The sequence below is a fragment of the Hypomesus nipponensis genome, chromosome 14 (assembly GCF_054491055.1).
Source record: "Hypomesus nipponensis isolate SF chromosome 14, ASM5449105v1, whole genome shotgun sequence".
Lineage (NCBI taxonomy): Eukaryota > Metazoa > Chordata > Actinopteri > Osmeriformes > Osmeridae > Hypomesus > Hypomesus nipponensis.
This window is the reverse complement of record NC_140374.1, coordinates 3,628,586-3,652,500: the sequence shown is the minus strand read 5'-3', so window position 1 is coordinate 3,652,500 and position 23,915 is coordinate 3,628,586. Positions and strand designations below refer to the sequence as shown.

Below are 23,915 nucleotides of genomic sequence, written 5' to 3'. Positions count from 1 at the left end.
GATGATGGTCGTTCCAAGGCTCCTTAATTCCTTAATTCCTACATTCTCTGACTGTTCAGTCCGTTCTCCCGTGTGCTCTGGGATTTGGGTTTCTTTTCCATGTATTCCGTCCTGTCTGCGCTGGCGGACACACGCTGCAGGTTGGCCATTATCGGAGCTGCCGTTCCAATGTGTTTTTCTCGACATCGTTACTGTCAACAACTATCAACACCCTGCCTTGTGGCATTTATTCACAGAGAAACTCCATCAGCATCAAAAAGATGTCTGGATTAGAAACAGCAGTGGAATCAGTAGCTGCTGTCTAGTGTTTCTGCGGAGGTATTAAATATTAGGTTGTTGTGTGTCTGTGTGTATGCTTGTGTGTCGCTTATGGCCTGATGAGTGTGTGTGTGTGTTGCTGGTCTGATGTGTGTGTGTGTGTGTGTGTTGCTGGTCTGATGAGAGTGTGTGTGTGTGTGTGTGTTGCTGGTCTGATGAGAGTGTGTGTGTGTGTGTGTGTGTGTGTTGCTGGTCTGATGAGAGCGTGTGTGTGTGTGTGAGGGGCAAGGCGAGGCGAGGATGTTACTGGCAGGGATGGAGCGATATGCCAAAGCCGCATTCTAATCTAGGATGTGTCCTTCCTGCATGATATGCAAAATAAATTATGAAGAGAAGAAAAAAAAAATGATTATCTTGTGAATGACCTTGCCGGCTGGAGGGTGCCATATATATTTTCTCCCTCACTGCTTCAAATTCTTGATATGCAAATGAGTGTCACTGTAATCCCCTGACTGCTGGCGGTCCTCCGTTGCTGCCGTGGTTACCATCTCCCCCCCCCACACACACGCACACCCAAGAGTCATGGGGGGCAAGACAAGAGGAGGAAGAGGAGAAGGAGGAAGAGGAGAAGGAGGAAGGGGGGAAGAGTAGAAAGATGAGGGGGCAGGAGGAGGAAGAGGAGGAGGAAGATGAGGCTAATGAACAGGAGGAGGCGGAGGAGAATGAGAATGAAGAAGAGGAGGATGAGGAAGGGTAGAAGGAGGAGGAGGTGGAAGAAGGGGGAGGAGGGAGGGAATCCAGGCGAGCAAAGCCGTATCCGACCAGGTCAGCAGTGTACCTCCTCCTCTTGCTGGAACTGATAGTAAAGAGCAGAATAACCCTGCGCCAGGGATTCATCATGTTCTGCTTCATTAGGCTCATTCATGGTAGCTTGGTGCTTCGTGTGCACCATCACTCTCTTAAATAGAAATCATTCCCATTTGTTTGGGGTTGTATTGGAGGTTGTGTTCGTATTCAGTGTAAGAGGATGGGTGTTGCTCAGTGGATAGAGCGTTTGACTGCAGATCAAGAGATTGTGGGTTCAAATACCCTCCCTACTGTATGTTGCTTTTCATAAGCGCTAAATGAATACTTTGTATAAGTGTGTGTGTGTTCCTGGAGATATGAAGGTGTGCATTCGACTTTTTCCCTCTGTCAGCAAAGAGGTGTTACCTCTCATTTGAATTCACATTTTTGCATGGCAAGATTGATAGAAGTGTTTATTTGACATACTCGTGTTTATTTGACATACTCGTGTTTATTTGACATACTCGTGTTTATTTTACCAAACTAACAAACTGATTGATCAGTTATATAGCGGTAGTTATACGAGCTGGTCTCGCCCTACATCCTTCTAAATGGAACTGATACATCAAATGCTACAGATAGTCGATCAAACTCTTCTCTCCGTTGTAATCAAAGATTGAGGTGATTTGATTGGCTGTTATACTCTTTAGGCCCCACCTATAGGCCACCCAGCTGTGTTAACCTCAGAGCTTCGTGGGTTATGGGGGTTGAGGTGGTAGGGTAACAGTATTTATGTCACTTACTGAATCGGAGTGTGTGTGTGTGTGTGTGTGTGCGTGTCAGCTATATTCTGTGTGCTGAGCGTGTCTGTGTCAGTCTTCCATCATAAGCAAATTAGCCCAGGCCTTAATCTGTCCCCAATGAATAAATATGGTTGCCATTATGTGTCTCTGTGTGGTATAATAAGCCTACTATTTAATGGCCGACCTGTTTATTTATCTATAATGAATAAGCTAGTTAATCCCTTCTTCTTCTTCTTCTCCTCTATCTCTCGTCCTCCTGCCACCCTGTGCCTCATCACCTCTTCCTCGCTCTCTCTCTTTTCTGTCTTTCTTTATCGCTCCTCCCTCTCTCCCCCTTCGCTCTCTCCGTCCCTCTCTTCTGTCCTAACCCCTCACTCTCCCTCCATCTCCCCCCCTCTTTCTCTCTCTCTCTCTCTCTCTCTCTCTCTCTCTCTCTCTCTCTCTCTCTCTCTCTCCCTCTCTCTTCCCTCCAGCCTGTCTGTGTGTCACAGTCTTCCTGTCAGTAATGATTGATAGGTGAGGCCTGTAATCTAGAGGACCATTTCTCACTGCTGTCCGGTTCCTCCCAGACCAGAGTGTGTGTGTGTGTGTGTGTGTTAGTGCTAGGCTGCTGAAGCTCCAGTGGCGCTGCAGACCCCAGGCCCGGCCCTGCCCGACCCGCCGTGCCGATTAGACGCTATCAGAAGCCTGCTTGCCTTGTCCTCCAGCTAACGCACTTCCTGTTCCTTTCCTTCATGCAGCCTTGCTGTTCTGCTTTCCCTCTCTTTTTCCCGCTCTCTCCTCTTTGTCTTCGGCCGCGTAGCTGACCTCTGACACGCTCGTTCTCTGTCTTTTACTCTCGCCTGCCTGTGCTGTGTCTACCTGTGCTGGGCACAGCTGTGCCGCGCACTGTCGGCCTGTGCGGTGTGTGTCGATGCTGTGTTTATCGAAGACGTGTACACTCGTGTGGTGCGTACCCCATCGACTGCGCTTCTCTCTGGGGTTACAGGAAGTGTAACCAGACACCGTCCAGGTCTCGGTTCCCCATTAGATCCCTGATGCTTCTCATTTCTGCTTAGTGGAACCCTGTCAGACACACACATCCTGTTTCCAGAGCTCTCTCAGTCCTGTCGTCTCCTGCGGTGCCTGTCTGGACGTCTGGCTTCTCAGGGCCGTTTCTGTCGGGAGTCTCAGGGGCTGGTGTCTCCCAGGTCATCTTCTCCTTCTTGCCTCTCCCCCCTACAGCCTCTCCCTCCTGCAGCCTCTCCCCCCTGCAGCCTCTCCCTCCTGCAGCCTCTCCCCCCTGCAGCTTCTCCCTCCTGCAGCCTCTCCCTCCTGCAGCCTCTTGCCCCTGCAGCCTGTCCGGGGCTCTGGCCGTGTGCAGCTGGTGAAACCGTCGCTCTCCTTCACTATCTCACTCCTCCTGTCTTTCACTGTATCACTCCTCCTCTCCTTCACTGTATCACTCCTCCTCTCTTTCACCGTATCACTCCTCCTCTCTTCACCGTATCACTCCTCCTCTCTTTCACCGTATCACTCCTCCTCTCTTTCACCGTATCACTCCTCCTCTCTTCACCGTATCACTCCTCCTCTCTTTCACCATATCACTCCTCCTCTCTTCACCGTATCACTCCACCTCTCTTCACCGTATCACTCCTCCTCTCTTCACCGTATCACTCCACCTCTCTTCACCGTATCACTCCTCCTCTCCTCACCGTATCACTCCTCCTCTCTTCACCGTATCACTCCTCCTCTCCTCACCGTATCACTCCTCCTCTCTTTCACTGTATCACTCCTCCTCTCTTTCACCGTATCACTCCTCCTCTCTTTCACCGTATCACTCCTCCTCTCCTTCACCGTATCACTCTTCCTCTCCTCACCGTATCACTCCTCCTCTCTTCACCGTATCACTCCTCCTCTCTTCACCGTATCACTCCTCCTCTCTTCCCATTCTTCTCTCCAGGCCAGCATGCCTCGGCAGACAAGCTTCTCCTCAGAACTGCCAGAAGGAGACGTTAAAGTAGACATGAATTAATGACTGAATTAATTATCGAAGTCACATACCGTACAATTAATTTTGTGGCTTTGCCCGAATCTTTTTTTTTTCTTTTTTTCTCTCCCCGTCTGTGCGGCGAGAATGTCAAGAAACATTTTCTAATTAATTTATGTGTGATTATCAGGGATAGTTTCTGGAAGGTCTCCACTTTCAATTTGTGAAAAGGGTAGAGTGAGGGAAAGCTGTGTGATGAACACACTTCACATCCACACCACCACACATGCACGAACAGACACATCTGTGAACAAATTTGTGTATACATGAAAATTAGTATTTATTATATAATTAATGTTATTATATAATGTTATTTAACAAAATGTTACATATGTATATATACAATATATTCTGTAGGATAAACTGTATTTATAGGTAGTTTAGGTAATTGAAAGTAAGAATCTGTGAAAGTAAGAACCAGTTCACATGACAACCAACTATGGTTACAACAGTACAAATTATTTAACGAATAATATATACTATAAATCTCTAAATACACCTGTATACACTTTAATAATTATTATTTAATAAATATAATTCATAAACCAGGAAAATAGAAAACATATTTTTAAACGACTTTTTAAGTTATCCTGCAGCCCCTGTAACCCCCTCTGGACAACTTGAAGATTTAGCATTTGAGTTTTGAATGTCAGAATTCCACAAGTGTTTGTTTAGATAGTCCAAAACTGCTACTTCTCAACAGCTTCTTGTCAGTCTCACAATCTTTCTATTTTCAAACTCCCCCCTTTTAAAAATGTTGTTTTAGAATGTATTTTATCGTATTATTAATCTTATTTCGCATATTTGGAATTTGCATGTTTGTCTGCTGAAGTGGTCCAGGAGGTATGTGTCTGAAAGATAAAAGTTCAACGGAGCAGTTAAGAGAAATTAGTTCAGTAAACAGAGGTAAATGTCAGTGATAAAGTTCTGTTGAAGCTCATCTGATTACCGTGGCGACGCAGGTGTCTTATCTCCACCGAGCAACAGAGGGTAGAATAGAAACAGTGACTGTCTCCGGACCAGAGCTCAACCTCCCTCCTCTCTGTGTGTGTGTCTCTGTGTGTGTGTCTCTGTGTGTATGTCTCTGTGTGTATGTCTCTGTGTGTGTGTCTCTGTGTGTATGTCTCTGTGTGTGTGTCTCTGTGTGTGTGTCTCTGTGTGTATGTCTCTGTGTGTGTGTTTCTGTGTATGTGTCTCTGTGTGTGTGTCTCTGTGTGTATGTCTCTGTGTGTGTGTCTCTGTGTGTGTGTCTCTGTGTGTGTGTCTCTGTGTGTATGTCTCTGTGTGTGTGTCTCTGTGTGTGTGTCTCTGTGTGTATGTCTCTGTGTGTGTGTTTCTGTGTATGTGTCTCTGTGTGTGTGTCTCTGTGTGTGTGTCTCTGCGTGTGTGTCTCTGTGTACCAAACCCAGTTGCGTCCTGACCAGAGAGGAGCCTCCCAGTAATGTGCCTTGACCAGCTCAGTATCGAGCAGATCACTCTCCCAGTTGTGTGTGTGTGTGTGTGTGTGTGTGTGTGTGTGTGTTTGTGTGCCCAGCCAAGCTCAGTCTGAATCCAGGGACTTGTGCTTCTCAGGATCATTTCTTGTTAGAGGGGTGTAACCACACATACACACACACAGGCACACACACATACAGACACAAATATGTACACAGTCACAGGCACATGTTCTAGAACTAGGCAGCCTCTCTGTGTGTGTTCTAGAACTAGGCACCCTCTCTATGTTCTATAACAAGGCACACTGTCTGTGTTCTAGGACTAGGCAGTCAGGGAATGGTTGATTCAGCGAAGGTTAAACCCTGCCTATTAGCACAGGGTCGGAGTGCGCCGCTGGTAATGATTTCCTGTTGTACTATGTCAAACGATCAATACCTCCGCAGCGATGTGTTCATTTGATATCAACAATAGGCTTTTTTTATTCAATTAGCCTTGATAGGGAAGGTGAGGGTACCAGGGAATCACACACACACACTGTTGGGGAGGGCAAGATTATTCACAATTCTCTTCCTTATTGACAACCAATCAGGAGAGGCGTGTCAAGTATGCTGTCCCCTGATTGGGCAAAGTGTAGAAGTCCAGGGTGTCGTTGTAGCATACGTGGCAGGAAGCACAGCGTTGTCCCGGCAACGGGTCGATATTGAGAGTAGATGATTGGCCTGAGTGTTTGGTCTGGGTGGAGTTGGGTAGTTGAGCAGGTGTTCAGGCTCGTCAGGGGTCCAGCTTGTGTAATAGAGCACAGCCAGTCAGGTCTCAGGCTGATATGACCTCAGTAGAAGCACAACACCATTCAGCTTCCTCCTCTCCTGTCTGTGCTCCTCCTCCCCTCTCCCTTCTACTCCATCTCTTCACCCTTTTTTGTCACCTTCTCCCTGCAGCACCCCCTCCTCCCTCCACCCCAAATCCCCTCCTGTCCGCTCATTGGGTAATTGCATTCGTCATTTCATTAATGATGGACTGATTGCTTTATTGTGCGGGGTTGTAAAGCAAGCTGGACGCCCCACTGGCTGGCGAACTGGGCGTATTGATAAGGCTTTGTGTGTGTGTGTGTGTGCGTGTGTACGTGAAAGTGTGTGTGTAGTCCATGTGATAGTGTGTGCGTGTGTGTGTGTGTGTGGACACAAACTGAGCTTAGCTCACAAGCCTATTGATAAGCGGACTACTGCTATGGAATCTGTGGTGCACGCTGACCATCGATAAGAACCTGGGGACTGGACCCACTGTGGCATTGATAAGAAGGTGTGTGTGTGTGTGTGTGTGTGTGTGTGTGTGTGTGTATGGCTGTGTCTGAGGTGGGTTGTTGGTGTGTGTTGGAGGTTATTGTGAGGAGAGAGGGATGGTGTGAAGGAGGAGGGGAGAGAGGGGCTTGATTCGGTCTCTGTGGCTGAGGGGAACGGCATTGACCATACCAAGAGGTGTGAAAGAGAGGGAGAGAGGGAGAGAGGGGGAATGGAGGGAGAGAGGCTATGAGAGTAGTATTGATAAGAGCAGAAGGTCATTAGGGGCTGGTGGTGTTTCTGGTATAATTAGCAGGGATTAGAGTTGTAGGAGGCCTCGTGTTAGCCTAGCGCACAGCGCTAACCTGCAGGGATTACCAATGAGAACTGATTGAAACTCCTTCTCTCACTCTCTGTGTCTCTCTTAAAGGGCAATGCATGGAGGTATATTAACTAGGTCTTTGTGGTCCATGTGTGTGTGTGTGTCATTGTGTCTGACTGTGTGTGTGTGTTAACCTATCAGTGAATGTTTCTGTTTCCTCAGCATGGTAAAATCCTAGCCAGTTTCACAATTAGGTCAATGATTGTGGTCAAGCTGATAAGGTGTCATGTGACTGTGCCTGGCCAATGGCGGGACAGCAGGGTGGACATTGATGGAGTGGTGAGATTAGAAGGTCAGTGTGGCCACAGCACCGCCAGACCCAGAGGGTGATGGGAAATCTGGCAGGACACTGGACTTCAGACTCTATTGAGAAGGAGGGGGCAAAGGAGGAGGAGAGGGAAGGAGAGGAGGAAGAGGAGAAACCCATGGAGGAAAGGGAGGTGGAGGAGGAGAGGAGAGAGGACAAGAAGGACGAGGGGGGACAGGAGAGGAAGGATGAGAGGGAGGAGGAGAGGAAGGATGAGAGGGAGGAGGAGAGGAAGGATGAGAGGGAGAGGGGGCGGGGCAAAGTAAAGAGAAACGCAATCCAAGTGAGGTGCAGAAACTCCCGGTTGTCATGGTGAACTGTGATACTCTCGCTCACATGTGAGTGAGTGTTCTCACCCAAGAGAGAGAGAGAGAGAGAGAGAGAGAGAGAGAGAGAGAGAGAGAGAGAGAGAGAGAGAGAGAGAGAGAAGAAGGGTGAGGGTGAGATTTGGAACGTTCAAATTAAAAGCCTCACGCCAGAAATTCTCCCTTGAACCCCAGCCCTCTCGTGTTTACATCTTTCCACTATTTCTTCATGTTCCCCCCTTTCTCCCTCCCTCCTCGGGGTCCACCTCCTGCCCTCCACCCCCGCCCCCTCCCCCCACCACCGCCCCCTCCCCCCACCCCTCCCTCCCCTCTCTTCCTCTCTCTCTTGGTTGTGGGAAATCCATTTTATCAGCGTCTGTCCGTTGTTCTCTGGTGAGGATAGATACAGAGAAGATAGATGAGTGTTTTGACATGGAGAGTGTTAGACAAACACTCTTATCAGCCACACACTTTAGACTGACCCCCCAAATGACAGAGCCACAGAGGGTAGGGGGAGGAGAGGAGAGAGAGAGAGAGGAAAGGGAGAATGGAGGAAGGAGAGGAGAGAGAGGCAGAGGAGAGGGTGAGGAGAGGGGTGGAGGATGTGTGGAGTGGGCAAGAGGAGGGACAAGCTCGTCTTCCATATTGAAAGCCGTGCAGGTGTTTCAGCTCGGTGTGTTTCCAGGGTTCCCGCAGCAGATCGACTTCCTGTGTTGAGTCACACATCCTTAGTCATCTAGCAGCCAGGACGTAGTCCAGCACTAGAACAGGCCACAGGCTTCCCCTTAACGCTGCCACCAGGCAGCCCATAACACTCCAGATCCTGCAATAGCTCCCCCTGCTGGTGGAATGACTAGACCGGTATACTACTCCTGTTGTGTACTCCTCCTCCTGTACTGTTCTCTCTTCTCCCCCCCCCCCTCTCTTTCCTTCCCCTCCTCTCCTCCTCTCCCCCTGTCTTCCCCTCTGCCATGGCCCCTCCCTGCATCAGGGACTGGATTGATCCTCAGGTCGCTACTGTTGCTTTTGTTCCATTGTGTGCTGCTTGGCCTTGTCAAATCGCAAAGTGTCTAATATCTCTCTCTCTCTCTCTCTCTCTCTCTCTCTCTCTCTCTCTCTCTCTCTCTCTCTCTGTCTGTGTATCTCTCCCTTCTCCCTAGTAGAAGACCTGGAGCTGAAAGAGGGGGATGATGTCATCAGGGTGGTGGCTCTCAGGGCCCTCCTCCCAGACACAGTGTGGGGCCCGTACCCGGGCACTGTCCAATCAGACGAGGCCGCAGATGACCAGTTGACAGAGGTGAGAGTTCAAAGTTGAGCTGGGAGTTCAGATGAGCAGTCCTAGGACCGGGTGTACCGGAACACATCCTTGCACGTGCACACATTACGTCTGCCCGGTGACCAGTCAAGGGAACTCCTCTCAGTCATCCCACGCCAGCCTAGTCCAGACCAGGCCCATTTAGTCCAGTCCAAGCCAGACGAGTCAAGTCCAGTTCCACCCAGCCCTGACAGAGCAGACTCCAGTCCGGCCTGCTCGTGCCCCCTCGCTCCCCTCTCCCCAGACGTCCTCCTGTCTGTTATCTGTGCACGGCGCCATCTCCCTGGATAGCAAACCCCAATGATTGATTCCCACATGATAGCCTCTCATTTCTAAGATTCCCTTCCTTTTATCATTGGAGATTCGGAGTGCACGCTCACACACACACACGCGCCTCTCGTCTCTTGTTCTCTGCCTCCCTTCCGCTGTTCTCCTCCTCTCCTCCCCTCCCTCCTCCTCTCCTCTCCTCTCCTCCCTTCTCTCCTCTCCTCTCCTCTCCTCTCCTCCCTCTTCTCCTCTCCTCCCTTCTCTCCTCTCCTCTCCTCCCTCCTCTCCTCTCCTCCCTTCTCTCCTCTCCTCCCTCCTCTCCTCTCCTCTCCTCCCTTCTCTCCTCTCCTCCCTTCTCTCCTCTCCTCTCCTCCCTCCTCTCCTCCCTTCTCTCCTCTCCTCTCCTCTCCTCTCCTCCCTTCTCTCCTCTCCTCCCTCCTCTCCTCCCTTCCCTCCTCCTCTCGTCCACACTACTGCATGCTCTGGAAGACACGAGTGGACTTTTTTAGGACGCCCCTTCACTGGTCTCGCCCTTTGTCTCTCTTTTCTGTGTCTCTACCATCCAAAACTCTACGTTGTAGTCCTCTCTCTCTCTGTCTCTCTCTCTCCTCCCTCTCTCTCTTTCTCTCTCTGCTATCAGTGAGTTGAAGGAGTGGGGAGACTGGTCTTCACTATCAGGGGGAGATAAGTGGGTTTAATCTCACATTCCTCCTGTGTCTCCCCTTGTCACTCCACATCCTCCCCCCTCCCTCCCCCTCTCTCCCCCACCCAGGGTCACCGGGGGTCAAGGTTGGCCCCAGTACAGTACATCTCCACAGCCCTCTAATAATCTGTCCTCAGTCTTACCATTGGCTACTTCATGGGCGGCCTGTCAGCTCATTGGTTACCTCAAAGGCCGCCTGTCAGCTCATTGGCTGTTTCATCGGCATTCATCCGTGTAATGAGCCCATCTATGACCTCATGCCAGCCCTTGTGCCAGTTTTGCCAGCTCTATATGACAGTAGTGTTGGCATCTCTGGTGTCCTATGCACTGCTCCCCTCAGTTGTGGTCGGATGTTGGCACAGCCCACCCAGTGTCCCTGCCAACCGGGGGCAGCCTTGCCCTGCCCACTCTGCCCACCCCGATCTAACGGGGTGTGGATTCAGCTCGGTCCGATAAGCTATCAGTTCAAGACTGGACCAAGCCGGCAACACATCCTGACAGGCTCACATTTAACACACACGAAAACACTCGCACTCCTTCTCTCTCTCTCTCTCTCTCTGTGTCTCTCTCTCTCTCTCTCTCTCTCTCTCTCTCTGTCTCTCTCTATGTCTATCTCTCTCTCTTTCTCTTTCTCTGTCTCTCTCTCTCTCTCTCTCTCTCTCTCTCTCTCTCTCTCTCTCTCTCTCTCTCTCTCTCTCTCTCTCTCTCTGTCTCTCTCTATGTCTATCTCTCTCTCTTTCTCTCTCTCTGTCTCTCTCTCTCTCTCTATGTCTCTCTGTCTCTCTCTCTGTGTCTCTCTCTTTCTCTCTTTCCCCCTCTCTCTCTCTCTCCCCCTCCCTGTCTCTCTCTCTTTCTGTCCCCCCCCCCTCTCTGTCTCTCTCTCTCTCTCTCTCATATATACGTGTATATAGACCCTTTATATATCTATCTGTCTCTCTCTTCCTCAAACACACATCTCCACATTTGCACCTAATGCATCTCCCACAAAGAGCTTTTAATCCTCAACAACCTTCATGAAGTTTAGTCATGTCTTCTGGTGTGTTATGTGCATTGTTGTTGCTGTGAAAGACAGACCGACCGACAGAGAGATAGAGATGAAGGTACGTCTGATTAAGTCTAATTAGATAAGTGGTGTTAACTGGTCTAGGCCCTATGGAAATAATTTTGCATCTCTCGAGAAACAGGCGTGAAACCATTTATCTATTTAAATATATTCTAGCAGATAGGAGTGTTGGACTTTTGTACAGAGTATAATAATGTTTGCAGATCATGTGATTGAGCTCCAGATCATTCCTGACAGCGTTTTGGTTGAGCAAACAGCAGGCCCTCCTCTTGCCTGGTTCCCCATGGCAACCGATGAGCACAGAGGTGGGCCCCTGCTTCCTCATTGGATCAAACACATTATCTGAGATATTATCTCTCGTCTCATTGGAGGGCATTTCAATAATGGAACCATTGCCTAGAGTTGCTGGATTGCAGAACTGAGTATATTTGAGGTTACCTCCAGGTACGAGTTGCTGTTTTTATACCACCGAGGGAGAACCTAGGTAGTCTAGCCCTGCAATATGTTGAGCTGGCAGGTAGACTTTTATGTCCTGTTATCGAGCAAACTGTTGATTATATTCCCTCATCCTCTCTTCCCCTCATCCACCTCTCATCTCCTCCTTTCCTCCCCCTCTCCTCTCCTGATCCACTTGCCCCCCCCACGCTTCCCTTCTCTCCTCTCTCCTCCCCGCCTGCCCCCCTCCTACCCCGCTCGCCCCCCCCCCTCCTGTCTTTCGCGGAAACGGCGCCTGAAGGCCTGATCCTGGAAGGAGTGTGGAGTTCAAAGCGTTATCACGCGTGCTGCGTCTTTTCATCATGTTTTAGAAACAAGCGTTCGCACTAATCCCCCAATAATCTCTCCAGGAGAACTCTCCAGATAAGCGGCGCCACCCACGGCTTTCAGACCCACTTTTTGGGGAGTCTCTTCTTCTCCTGCTCTTTCACTCTTCCCCCCCCCCCCCTCCTCTCACCCTCTCTCTCTTTCCAGCTCTCTCTGTCTTTCACCTTTGGAAGGACGAGCGAAGGTGATCGACCTGTCACTCCCTTCCCTCTCTCTCACTCTTCCCTTCGCTTTCTCACCACCCCCCCCCCCCCCCCCCACTCTCCTGTCTCCATCCTACTTTATATACAGTGCTCGCTCTGTCAGAGAGAGGAAGAGAGATGGGCAGACTTGCAGAGAGACACAGTGAAGGGAAAGGTGGTGAGATGGACAGAGACCTGGAGAAAGACGGAGAAAGGAAGAAAGATAAACAGGGGGAGAGGGGGAGAGGGGGAGAGATGAGGGAGAGATGAGGGAGAGAGCGGGAGCAGCCATGTCTGTGGACGCCAGGAGCCCTGTCTGTCCAGCACAAAGACACAAACCCAGAACAGAGGAAAGAAACCGAGAGGAAATATGAGGATAGAGGGAGAGATGGAGCGATGAGGCGGACGGGAGAGGAGTGTGTGTGTGTGTGTGTGTGTGTGTGTGGGGGGGGGGGGTTAGGGTGGTTAGTGGTGTTGGTTCTCGTCACTCAGCCTCAACAGTGACTGACTGGTATCAGCATATTCCTGTCATCTCCAGAGCCTCCTGGAGGAGGAGAGGAGCGAGGGACAACCTCCCTGTATCTCTGAGCTTCATCTGTGCCGGTTCAGGAGCCTGCTATCCTAGAGTGCTTCATTTTCCAATCTCTTATCTCTCCCGCGTTTTAAGTATCGCCCGTTTTATATTTTTACATGTCATTTGCATGCAGCTCATCAGACCCAGCTCTCTTTTCTTGGAGGTACAGGCTGATAGCACCTACGGTGTATGGACCAGACCAGGAGTGTGTGTGTGTGTCCGTGTGTGTGTATGCGCCTGTGCGTGCATGTGTTGTTGGGTGAAAGTGTAGCATTGGAGTACTGTGCGCCATGTCGTCGGGAGTGTGTGTGTGTATGAGAATGTGTTATTGAATACTTTGTTTGTCTGAGAATGCTGTGTGTGTGTGGAGAGAGAGAGAGCGAGCGAGCGAGCGAGAGGGAGAATGTGTGTGAGAGAGGCGGATGAGAGTAGCTTTTTGATGTTTATCTGCTTTCCTTTTCTTCTCTGTATTTTTGGAGGATTCACACAGTGACCTCTTTGTTTGGGACAGTGAGCCCCATCACCCCCCTTCCTCCCCCCTGCCCCCGACCCCCGTTTGGGAAAGAAACCATTTCCTGTTGGGTACAGATAGAGAGAAGGGCAGATAGAGGGGTAGGAATGAGAGAGGGAGGGAGGAATGGGAACGAGGGAGAGGTGGAGGAAGAGTGTGATTAGGTATCCAGGAGGGGAGAGAGGGAGAGATTGGGAGGTGCAAGGCTCCTCCGAAATTGCGCCAAGTTGATAGGAAGTTACTTATGTGACTTATGACCACTTGAATAACATGAAGGTACTTGTCATAACATGAGATATGCCTTTATTCGTCCCACTATGGGTACATTTGTCAATTTGGACGTACATAAACACACCTGTCACACCTGTGTTCCTGATCCAATGACGGTAACTGTCATGGATCTTCTTTTACTGGTGGAACACAGTTATGCAAATATCTCTGCCGTGGCCACTGTACCATGAAGGCCCTAGACATCCCTGATCATGTCTGGAGTAGGCCTGGGGCATGGACAGGGACGTGCAGTAACGGTCCCAAGTGCAGACAACTGTAGTATAATGAAACACTTCATATGTAAAGAAGTGGGGAGGGAGGGAGGGAGGTGTTCTTATTTCCCTCCGTTTAATTGAAGTGTGTATATATAGCAGAATTGATCTGTGATGAGGTTAGACTGGGGTTCGGTTCATGATGGGTCAACCCTCCCCATAGAGACAGGGAGAGAGAGAGACAGAGAGGGGGGGTGAGGGAGAGAGACAGAGAGGGAGAGAGAGACAGAGAAAGAGGGGGGGAGAGAGATAATTTCATATTAATTTTGCCAGTGAAGGAGAAGAGGCTGCAGAGTGAACGAACGGAGGAATGAAATCAGCCAGGCATCATTTGCATTCAAGTTTTATCAGTAGCGGAGGAGGGCGTTCTCAGGCGTGATAAGGAGAGGGCGTTGAGGGCTGTTGGGGGGGGGGGTTGAGGTGAGGGGCATGCTTAGTGTGTGTGTGTGTGCGTGCATGTGTAAAGTGTCTTTGGCGAGGGGTTGGATGGTTTCTGTGATGTGTGTGTGTGTGTGAGGGGGGGGGGGGGGGTAATGGTTAATATCAGACCAAATAATTAGATTCTCTATCGTGGTGGCAGCAGCAGTGTGGGATCAGCAGATTAAAGCTGGGCGGGGGGGGGGGGGCTGGTTAATATTCATGAGGGCCCAGGGTCCGGGCGAGGGAGCTTAGACGCTGTCTCAAAGACGCACTGACTGAGGGGCTTAACGCTCTCTGAACACGCCTGGGTCCTGGGGAGACCACTCTGGTGGGGGGGGGGAGGGGGGAGAGGCTGACAGGGCGAGGGAAGGAGAAAGAGAGAGAGAGAGAAAGAGAGAGAGAGAGAGAGAGAGAGAGAGAGAGGGAGAGAGAGAGAGAGTTGTCGCCCTCTCTTCTACCTCCCTTGTTCTCTTTCAGGAAGAGGACAGGAAGTTGTGATCGGCAACATCCTGTTTCATCCCGTTCCTTTTATTTATTTCATTGAACACACGGAAGCCAAGACATCACAGCTGCTTTAGATCACACAATTACTGTGTGCACGTGTGTGTGTGTATGTGTGTGTGTGTGTGTGTGTGAGTGTGTGTGTGTGTGTAATTGGGAATTCCAAAGCAGTCGTTGTGATGAATTAGTCTGAAACAAATTAGCAGCACTTACAACTGAGTAGGCTCCGGCATAGAGTTACAAATTAAAACCAAAGAAGCTGCCTATCTCTACATCACTGCTCCATGAAATACAATCCAGCAGTATTCAGGCTATACCAGAGAAACCTTCCCACTGTCCAGTCTGGTGTCACCACCCTAGACACACACACACACACACACACGCTTCCGCTCTCTCTTGTATCTCCTAGTTCTCTTCCAGGGTTAAGGTGCCGGCTGTTTCCTCCTGGTCAACACTGTCTCCCGGTCCAGGTCCAGATGTGTTTCTGGGCCTGAGATGAGCTGATCTGTGTCTGAGGAGAGCCTGAACAGGCCCACCTCCACAGCTGAAGGCTGCCACCTGTAGGGGAGAGAGCAGTACTGCAGCTCCTCGATCTGGGCTCCACACCGGCGACACATCTCTAGGTTTCAGTCGACATCCAACTGGATGACCCAGTCAGAAAGCACATTTGTTCTTGTGCCGTATTGTAGCGTGTTTTCGTCATGAATTTGATTTCGAATCCACAGTTTGTGAGATCTGGTAGAAATTTATACCAGGCAGGAATGTGTGTGTGTGTTCTCAAGGAGAGGCCTGTGGGAGTGATAGATAGATGGAATGCTCGCTCTGTCCCAACTGAACAAAGACAAGATTGTCCCGGCGACGGCACAGGTGTGTGTGCGTTTATGTGTGTGTGTGTGTGTGTGTGGTAGAGTCCTTTTCATGTCTTTTATGCTGGAGAAACACTATCGTATGTACATGTGCGTGCACGCACACATGCACGCCCGCCAGCACACACACACACACACATCTCTGTGGTGTTCAAAAGTGACCCTGAAAAGGTGTCTGACTGAATGGCAGCACCTTTACTGAGCCAGACCTCCTTTCTTCTCTCTGCCCTGGGGTCGTTCTTTTTTCCTTGATCCAGCACCTTTATCCGTCTCCAATTCCACTTGTTTCTTTGCGTGCTGTCAAATGTGCTGCCAGTCTAAATCTGACTGTGTGTCTCTCGCTCTCTCCGTGTGTGTGTGTGTGTGTGTGTGTGTGTGTGTACAGAGCTCCAGACTAACTCTGGTGTGTGAAGATGCTGACTGCTGGCTGAGTAGAGTTCCACTGACTTCTAACACCAGTGAAGCCAACTGCACGATCTACAAACAGGGTATTCACACACACACACACACAGTCTCACACCCACAAACATCTAGCACACAAAATTACACAGAACAATTCTGTGCACACAAACTCACACTTATTTTCTGTGTGCGTGTGTATGTGTGTCTGCAGGTGAGCAGCTGTGTTGTAAGGTGAGCAGGGACATTTCAGCAGGTGCTTCCCTATTGGCTGAGCTGTCACTGTCGAGCATGGACCTCCAGTCCCCCCCACTCAGCCTCACTACCCACAATGCCTTGGTGAAAGAGGAGTCCCCCTACCCAGCAGCCCTGCGCCCTGACATCCAGCTCCTCCCCCAGCAGGCTGGCATGGCCGCCATCTTGGCTACAGCCGTTGTCAACAGTGAGTTATCTCTTCGTCTCTTCCTTCTCTCCCACACTGTCTTTGTATGTGGTTCTCTTTGTTTTGTGTGCGTGTGCGTGTGTGTGTCCTTGAGGCTGTTTACTGTTACCATAAACAGCAGATGCTTCTTGGTGCTCACAGCTTTACGGCTTGGCAGCAGCATGTGGCTCTCTTGGTCTTGTAATACCGCTGTGCACCACTAGGTGTAGCTGCAGGCTCTGGAGGTAACAAGGGGAGCCTGCTGCTCTCTCCTGAGATGAAACGGGGAGACAGAGTATCAGTGAGACAGTGAGAGGGGAGACAGGGAGCGGTGAGACAGGGAGAGGTGAGACAGGGAGATGTGAGACAGGGAGAGGGGAGACAGGGAGCGGTGAGACAATGGTGAGACAGGGAGAGGTGAGACAGGGAGAGGTGAGACAGGGAGAGGGGAGACAGGGAGCGGTGAGACAGTGGTGAGACAGGGAGAGGGGAGACAGGGAGCAGTGAGACAGTGGTGAGACAGGGAGAGGTGAGACAGGGAGAGGGGAGACAGGGAGCGGTGAGACAGTGGTGAGACAGGGAGTGGAGAGATAGGAAGCAGTGAGACAGGGAGAGGTGAGACAGGTAGTGAGACAAGGAGCGGTGAGATGGGTAGTGGTGAGACAGGGAGTGCTGATACAGAGAGCAGTTAGACAGGGAGAGGTGAGACAGGGAGTAGTGAGACAGAGAGCAGTGAGACAGAGAGCAGTGAGACAAGGAGAAGTGAGACAGAGAGCAGTGAGACAGAGAGTAGTGAGACAGAGAGTAGTGAGACAGAGAGCAGTGAGACAGGGAGTAGTGAGACAGAGAGCAGTTAGACAGGGAGAGGTGAGACAGGTAGTGAGACAAGGAGCGGTGAGATGGGTAGTGGTGAGACAGGGAGTGGTGATACAGAGAGCAGTTAGACAGGGAGAGGTGAGACAGGGAGTAGTGAGACAGAGAGCAGTGAGACAGAGAGTAGTGAGACAGAGAGCAGTGAGACAGAGAGCAGTGAGACAGAGAGCAGTGAGACAGGGAGTAGTGAGACAGAGAGCAGTCAGACAGGGAGTAGTGAGACAGAGAGCAGTGAGACAGAGAGCAGTGAGACAAGGAGAAGTGAGACAGGGAGTGGGGAGACAGAGAGTGGTGAGACATAGCAGTGAGACAGGGAGTGGTGAGACAGGGAGTGGTGAGACAGGGAGCGGTGAGACAGGGAGCGGTGATACAGAGAGCAGTGAGACAGGTCATCTGCTTGTCAAGGTGATTAAAGTGTGATTAATCACCTCAGATCAGGCTGAGGAGTTAAACATGATCAGACGTCTCCTCGTTTCCTTCCTGCCACGCCGCTCCCCGCTCGCTCGCCCGCTGGGGAGCGTGGGTAATTATTGGACGTTATCAAGAATAGCCCGGTTAACACGAGGCACTGACACCAGATCAGCTCGATTACCTTCACGCCCGCTGCCGCAACCTCTACACCCTGGTTGCCTTGGCGACCCTGGAGGAAGTTGATGTGATGCATAGAGTTCGTTCTAGGTACTAGAAAGAGGCCAGAGGGGTGTGGGAGTGGCTGTGTTGATGTGTGAATGTGTGTAAAGGGGGAGGTCTGCAACATAGGTAGAAATGTATCATACATTGCATATTCTCAACCTCATCAAAGCTATAATGTTGAAGCCATTTGGCGTGTGTCGGTAAGGATGTGTTGGACATTTAAATGTTTTTTAAATAAATGTGTCCAACCTAATTGAAACATTCAAATACACACCTGGCACACCTACGCAAAGCAATAAAGAGAATGGTCATCTTGCTACAAACACCTCTTCATGCTACAAACAGGAAGTTCTTTTGAGGGTGGATACTGTAATTGGTTGATTGATTCCTTGACATTGGTGTCCTTGTTTGTGATTGGTTCAGAGGACATCTTCCCCTGTAAGGACTGTGGTATCTGGTACCGGAGTGAGAGGAACTTGCAGGCTCATCTCATGTACTACTGCGCCAGCCGGCAGAAACCGGCCACGCCCACCGCGTCGCAGTCCCCGCCCCAAGACAAGACCAAGGAGACCTACCCCAACGAGCGCCTCTGCCCCTTCCCACAATGCAACAAGAGCTGCCCCAGCGCCAGCTCGCTGGAGATCCACATGCGCACGCACAGCGGTGAGGGGAGCAGAGAGACAGGAGAGCAGAGAGGCAAAGATGACCTACTATGGCTTCCAGCTGGGATGGTTATTCTCATTCTCATTCTCATCTCTCTCTCTCTCTCTCTCTCTCTCTGTCTTTCTCTGTCTATCTCTCTCTTCCTCTCTCTCTCTCTCTCTCTCTCTCTCTCTCTCTCTCTCTCTCTCTCTCTCTCTCTCTGTCTCTCTCTTCTTCTCTCTCTCTCTCTCTCTCTCTCTCTCTCTCTCTCTCTGTCTCTCTCTCTCTCTCTCTCTCTCTGTCTCTCTCTCTGTCTCTCTCTCTCTCTCTCTCTCTCTCTCTCTCTGTCTCTCTCTCTGTCTCTCTCTCTCTCTCCAGGTGAGCGTCCGTTCATCTGCCTGGTGTGCCTGTCTGCCTTCACCACCAAGGCCAACTGCGAGCGGCACCTGAAGGTCCACACGGACGGCCTGAACGGCGTGTGCCACGGCTGCGGCTTCATCTCCACCACCAGGGACATCCTCTACAGCCACCTGGTCACCTGCCACATGGTCTGCCAGCCGGGCTCCCGCAGCGAGGTCTACTCGCCCGGGCCTGGCCTGCCCAAGCTGCCTCTGGCCCCAGGTACAGTACACGCCTCCTCATGTCCGCTCTGGTCCAGCCTGGCGTCCTCCCCTCTGCTTTAGCCTGTGCTCATGCTGTGTGTGTGTGTGTGTTTGAAGGCCTCAGTCCCGGAGACTCGGGAGTGGTCCTGAAGTGCCAGGTGTGCGGCCACAACGCCGACAGCCCCGCCCAGCTGCACCAGCACGTTCGCACCCACCTGGAGGTGCGCGTCCCGGCCGAGAGGAGCCCCACCCCGCGCCAGGGAAACCCTCCCTCCGCCGGGCGGCCCCAGGACCGGGAGCCCCCGGCCTGCGTCCCCCGGCCCGACTCGTCGAGCCCCGGGGCCGACGGGAGCTCGGCCACCCCCCGGGGGCACAGCCCCCCGGAGCCCCCGCCGGGTCGCCTGCAGATCAAGGAGGAGCCCGACTCGGAGACGGAGGCGCCAGGGATGGAGGTGCAGGAGCAGGGGGAGGTGGAGGAGAGGGAGGAGAAGGAGGAGGGATGGGAGGGGAGGAGCCGGGGGCACGCGGCGCCCATGTCTCGAACCTCGACCCCGCCCAGAAGCCCCCCTGCGGTGGCCGTCAAGGCCGAGCCTGCCAGCCCCACCCCCGGCTCGAGCCCCGCCCACCCGGGGGCGGGGCCAGTGTTGCCGGGGGGCGCCGTCTTCCTGCCCCAGTACCTGTTCAGCCCCGAGGCGGCCATCTTGCCACAGGCCTCGGAGATCCTCGCCAAGATGTCGGAGATGGTCCACAGCCGTCTAAAACAGGGCCAGGCCGTCACGCCCAACCCGCCGCCCGCCTTCTACCCAGCGGGCACCCCGGCTGCCCCCGCACCCCCCCACAAGGGTGCCACGTGCTTCGAGTGCGACATCACCTTCAACAATATCAACAACTTCTACGTTCACAAGAGGCTCTACTGTTCCAGCAGGCACCAGCAGACAGACTCCTCTGCCCCCGGTCCGGCCCCGGCCTCGACCCCAACCCCGGCCCCTTGCCCTGCCCCAGGCTCTGGAAGAGAGGACCCCCAGGCTCCAGTGCCCTCGGGGGCCCACAGAGCCTCCTCGTCGCCCCAGGGAGGAGCAGGGGCGGCCGGGCGCGTGGCGTCCGTCTCCCCCTCGGGCTCGGATCCCGCTCCGGGGAGCGCCGCGGCCGGCGAGGTGAAGGCCGAGCCTGCGGGCGGGAAGGAGGGGGGTTCCTCGTCCTCCGAGGGGGAGGGGGGCCAGGCCAGCGAGGACAGTCAGAGCCCCGGGGCGGACGACGCGGACAGCGATCCCACCAGGACCTTCTGTCAGGCCTGCAACATTCACTTCAGTCGCCACGACAACTACATGGTCCACAAGCGCTTCTACTGCGCCTCCCGCCACGACCCGTCCAATCACAGGGCCAACCACCCGGCCAAGGCCGTCGCCCCCGGCACCGCCTTCCTGCCTCAGCCCATCCGGACGCGCAAGCGGATGAAGATGTACGAGATCCACATGGCGAGGAGCAAGGCCCTGGCCCCTGTCACGGCCCCCAGCGCCGTGGCCCTCAGCCTGGCCCTGAAGCAGGAGGGCCGGCCCCTGGAGGCCCCCGGCCCCGGCCGGGCCCTGTCCTCCCGCAGCTCCAGCCCCGAGGGCGACGGCCCCATCGACCTGAGCAAGAGGCCGCGTCTCCGCGAGGCCCCGCGGGGGGGCAGCCTGCCGGCCCTGCCCCTCTCCGACTACCACAAGTGCACGGCGTGCAGCATCAGCTTCAACAGCATCGAGAACTACCTGGCCCACAAGACCTACTACTGCCCCGCCACCACCCTGCAGCCCCACACTCTGGAGACCCTGCAGCGCCTCCACCGGCCCGTGTCCACCTCGCCCCAGACCCGGGCCCTAGACCGCCCCGAGGGCACCTCCCCCAGCCCGCAGGCCCCAGCCCTGCCCCGCTCCGAGGCCACGTCGCCCCACGGCACCCCGGGGGCCAGGGCGAGCCAGGGGTCGCCCCCGGGGGCGTGCCCCTACTGCCCGCCGAGCCAGGCGGTGACCTGTGACCTGGTGGAGCACCTCCGCAGTGCCCACAGCCTGGTCCTGCCCTCGCCCCACCCTGACTCGCAGGCTCCCAGTCCCAGCCCCAGCCTCAGCCCCCGGGACGCGCCCCCCCCCGTCTCCACCGCCTATCCCAAACCGGGCCCCAAGCCCAGCCGGGACGGCGTCAACGGACAGGCGAGGCAGGACGCCGCCTCCCCCCCCTCCCCCCAGATGAACGGTAGCCCCGCGGGGCCTCACGTCGGCGGGGGCGCCAGCTCCCCCCCCGCGGCCCCCCCCCTGGCGGCTTCCCCTGCCAGAGCGCTCTCTCTGACTGTGTCACCTGTGCCTGAGGCCCTGAGAGAGGGGGGGGTCTCTCTCCTGCTTGACAAGGTGGCCCTTGCCCACCCGCACCCGGTGCCCCCTCCCTCCCTCCCCGCCAAGCCTGCGCTGGTCACCCCCCTTCAGAATGGGAACTCCCGCTTTTGTCGCCTCTGCAACATCAAATTCAGCAGCCTCTCCACCTTCATCGCCCATAAAAAGTACTACTGCTCCTCCCACAGCGCAGAGCATGTGAAATGAACCGATGACCTCCCCATCTCGCTTCCTACCTACCCTGCCATCTCCTTATGTCAGACTGGTTTCCCCTGTGGACTGTGAATGGATATGTAACTGACTGTTACTCACCTGACTTTGACCCCCTTACCTGGGCGCCCCTGGTTTTGTTACCATGGTAAATTATTATTATTATTACTCCGTTTATGGGTCAAAAAGTGTGTATTACATTTAAGATGAATATGCCACTCATATACCTACCTAACTAGCTACTTAACTACCTACCTGCACAGGCGTGAGACCACACCTCCAGTCCTCCAATTTCACCATCCTCCCCAAGTTGTTGCTCAACTTGGCTGTAGATTCCACCCCGCTCCTCCTCGAAACCCCACGCACACCTTGCGCCCCTTCCTCCCACAGGCAAGATTGATCAAATTGTTTATCTCACCGTGATCTTTGTTTTTGATGATGATTGTCGAAGGCATTTCCTGCTTGCTGTTTCCTGCTGGTGATTTCCTGTTGGGCTTCCTAAGCCCGACACACCTGTTAGAGGGAGCCTGGCTCTCTCTAAGCCCTCTGCTGGACCACACCGTCTTTCCCCTTTCCTGTTTTACTGATTGTGTTCATATTGTATGTATGACGTCTCCAAATGATATTCTTTAGACTTTGGTTGGAAACACTGGCTCTCAAGCTAGAAAAAAAGCTGAAGATTTTTTGGGTTGTTGAAGAAAATGGATATCACAAGGTTCCGAATACCAGACTAGGTTGTGATATTTGCTAAAAATGGATGTTTTTTCCAAAAACAAAACTTGTCTTGAATGCCAGAGGAGGAAAATGTGAAATATTTATCTTTGAGTCCTCTGATTTCATGTCAACAGAAAACTACCTACCTAGTGTCTGAAAATATTTGTATTTTTTATTTGTATATTTTTCATACTGTTTGAAGGAACCGTTCGATCTTGGCGTGCTGAAGTGTATTTTGTAAGTGTAGATATGTAATATCTTTCACAGTAATCACTGGGACTACACTGAAACCTAGTTTTCCTCATTTCCTCATCCTGTTGTTTGAACGTGTTGGTTTGGTTCACACCTCCTGTATTCATTCATTATCATTTGTCCAGATCAGTCCCGCTTCTGTGCTTTAAACATTTCTGGTCCAGAAAGAAAGCTTCCATCTTTATCTTGACCCTGACCCCTGACCCCGTAGTCCCATAGACATGAAGCCCAGAGGTAACCGCAGAGAGAGATTATTCACTTTTATCTCAATAGGGGGCAGTGTGGAGCCATATTGGTTTTACCCTTCCGGACCTATCGTATCCTCTGACTAGGGGCTGATTTGGGCTTCAGGGGTTTGCTAGATCCTGTTCCTGGTTTCTTTGGGCTACAAAATACATAAATACAGACATACATGCAAACACAGCAAGCACACACACTTACACACACAATACAGTCCACCCACCCACCAACACACACACACACACACACACTTATCTTACTGTTCCCATGACTGGAAACCCAGAAGTGGAAGTTGTGTTGGAGGAGTGTTTTGCTTTGTTTTCAGAATGTGACCTTTGCTGTAACAGTTGACAGTGTTTACAACATCGTTCCTCCCAGATTGAACAGGGGAAGAGAGCATATTCAACCAGTCACAAATTTGTGATTTGTATTGCACTGTGTTGTACTTAATGTGCTGAATGTGTTTGTTTCAAAAACTTTTTTGTACTGTATTTATGTTTTTACAGCACTTTTCCACATCCAAATTCTAACCCTAACCCTTTTGAAGGAGTTGATCGATTTGATCACATTATGAACTAAAGTCAAATCCAAACATGTTGTGAATGGTGAATGATTACAAATGTTCATGATGGAGAAGTCCTAATGAATGTCAAGCTTTTCTTTCTAATCTTGTTTCATGTCCTTTCTTTTATTTGACTTAGATTGTTTTCCAAGTTCCACTACACACTATGCATGGGAAATAAAGGTCCTGAGAGACATTCAATAAGAGTATGAGACTCTGGTTTTTCTGTTCATCCTTGCTTTCTTTTTCTTTCTTTCTTTCTTTCTTTCTCTCTCTCTCTCTCTCCCTCCCTCCCTCCCTCCCTCCCTCCCTCCCTCCCTCCCTCCCTCCCTCCCTCCCTCCCTCCCTCCCTCCCTCCCTCCCTCCCTCCCTCCCTCCCTCCCTCCCTCCCTCCCTCCCTCCCTCCCTCCCCCCTCCCTCCCTCCCTCCCTCCCCCCTCCCTGCCTCCCTCCCTCCCTCCCTTCCATCCTTCCTTCTACAACACCTCGGCCCACACAACAGGAATTCCACCTCTCCTCCCTCAATCTCTTTTCAATCCGCTCCACCTCTCCTCTCTCTCACCCTCCATCCTGTCCATTAGCGTCTGCTTGACTGAATGGAGGTCACTCGTAAATCATTTCTCTTTTCATATAAAAGTTTCAAGTGTGTTTTTCTGTG

At 52.2% G+C, this 23,915-nt stretch overlaps 1 protein-coding gene across 3 annotated transcripts in view; it reads left to right on the top strand.

Moving 5' to 3' along the window:
* The window catches only part of zfpm1 (zinc finger protein, FOG family member 1), a 58,017-nt gene extending 34,553 nt beyond the window's left edge, over positions 1 to 23,464 (top strand). Inside the window, exons 4-9 of one of the 3 annotated variants that reach the window (XM_084672621.1) lie at positions 8,745 to 8,878; positions 15,733 to 15,835; positions 15,961 to 16,188; positions 18,097 to 18,336; positions 18,694 to 18,936; positions 19,035 to 23,464. In XM_084672621.1, coding sequence (XP_084528747.1) covers positions 8,745 to 8,878; positions 15,733 to 15,835; positions 15,961 to 16,188; positions 18,097 to 18,336; positions 18,694 to 18,936; positions 19,035 to 21,487 — 3,401 coding nt within the window. In that variant the 3' untranslated portion in view covers positions 21,488 to 23,464. Of the gene's footprint in view, positions 1 to 8,741; positions 8,879 to 15,086; positions 15,349 to 15,732; positions 15,836 to 15,960; positions 16,189 to 18,096; positions 18,337 to 18,693; positions 18,937 to 19,034 lie in introns of those variants that run through there. The other 2 variants (XM_084672620.1, XM_084672622.1) reach the window with 2 other exon arrangements.
* Positions 23,465 to 23,915: the final 451 nt, after the last annotated feature.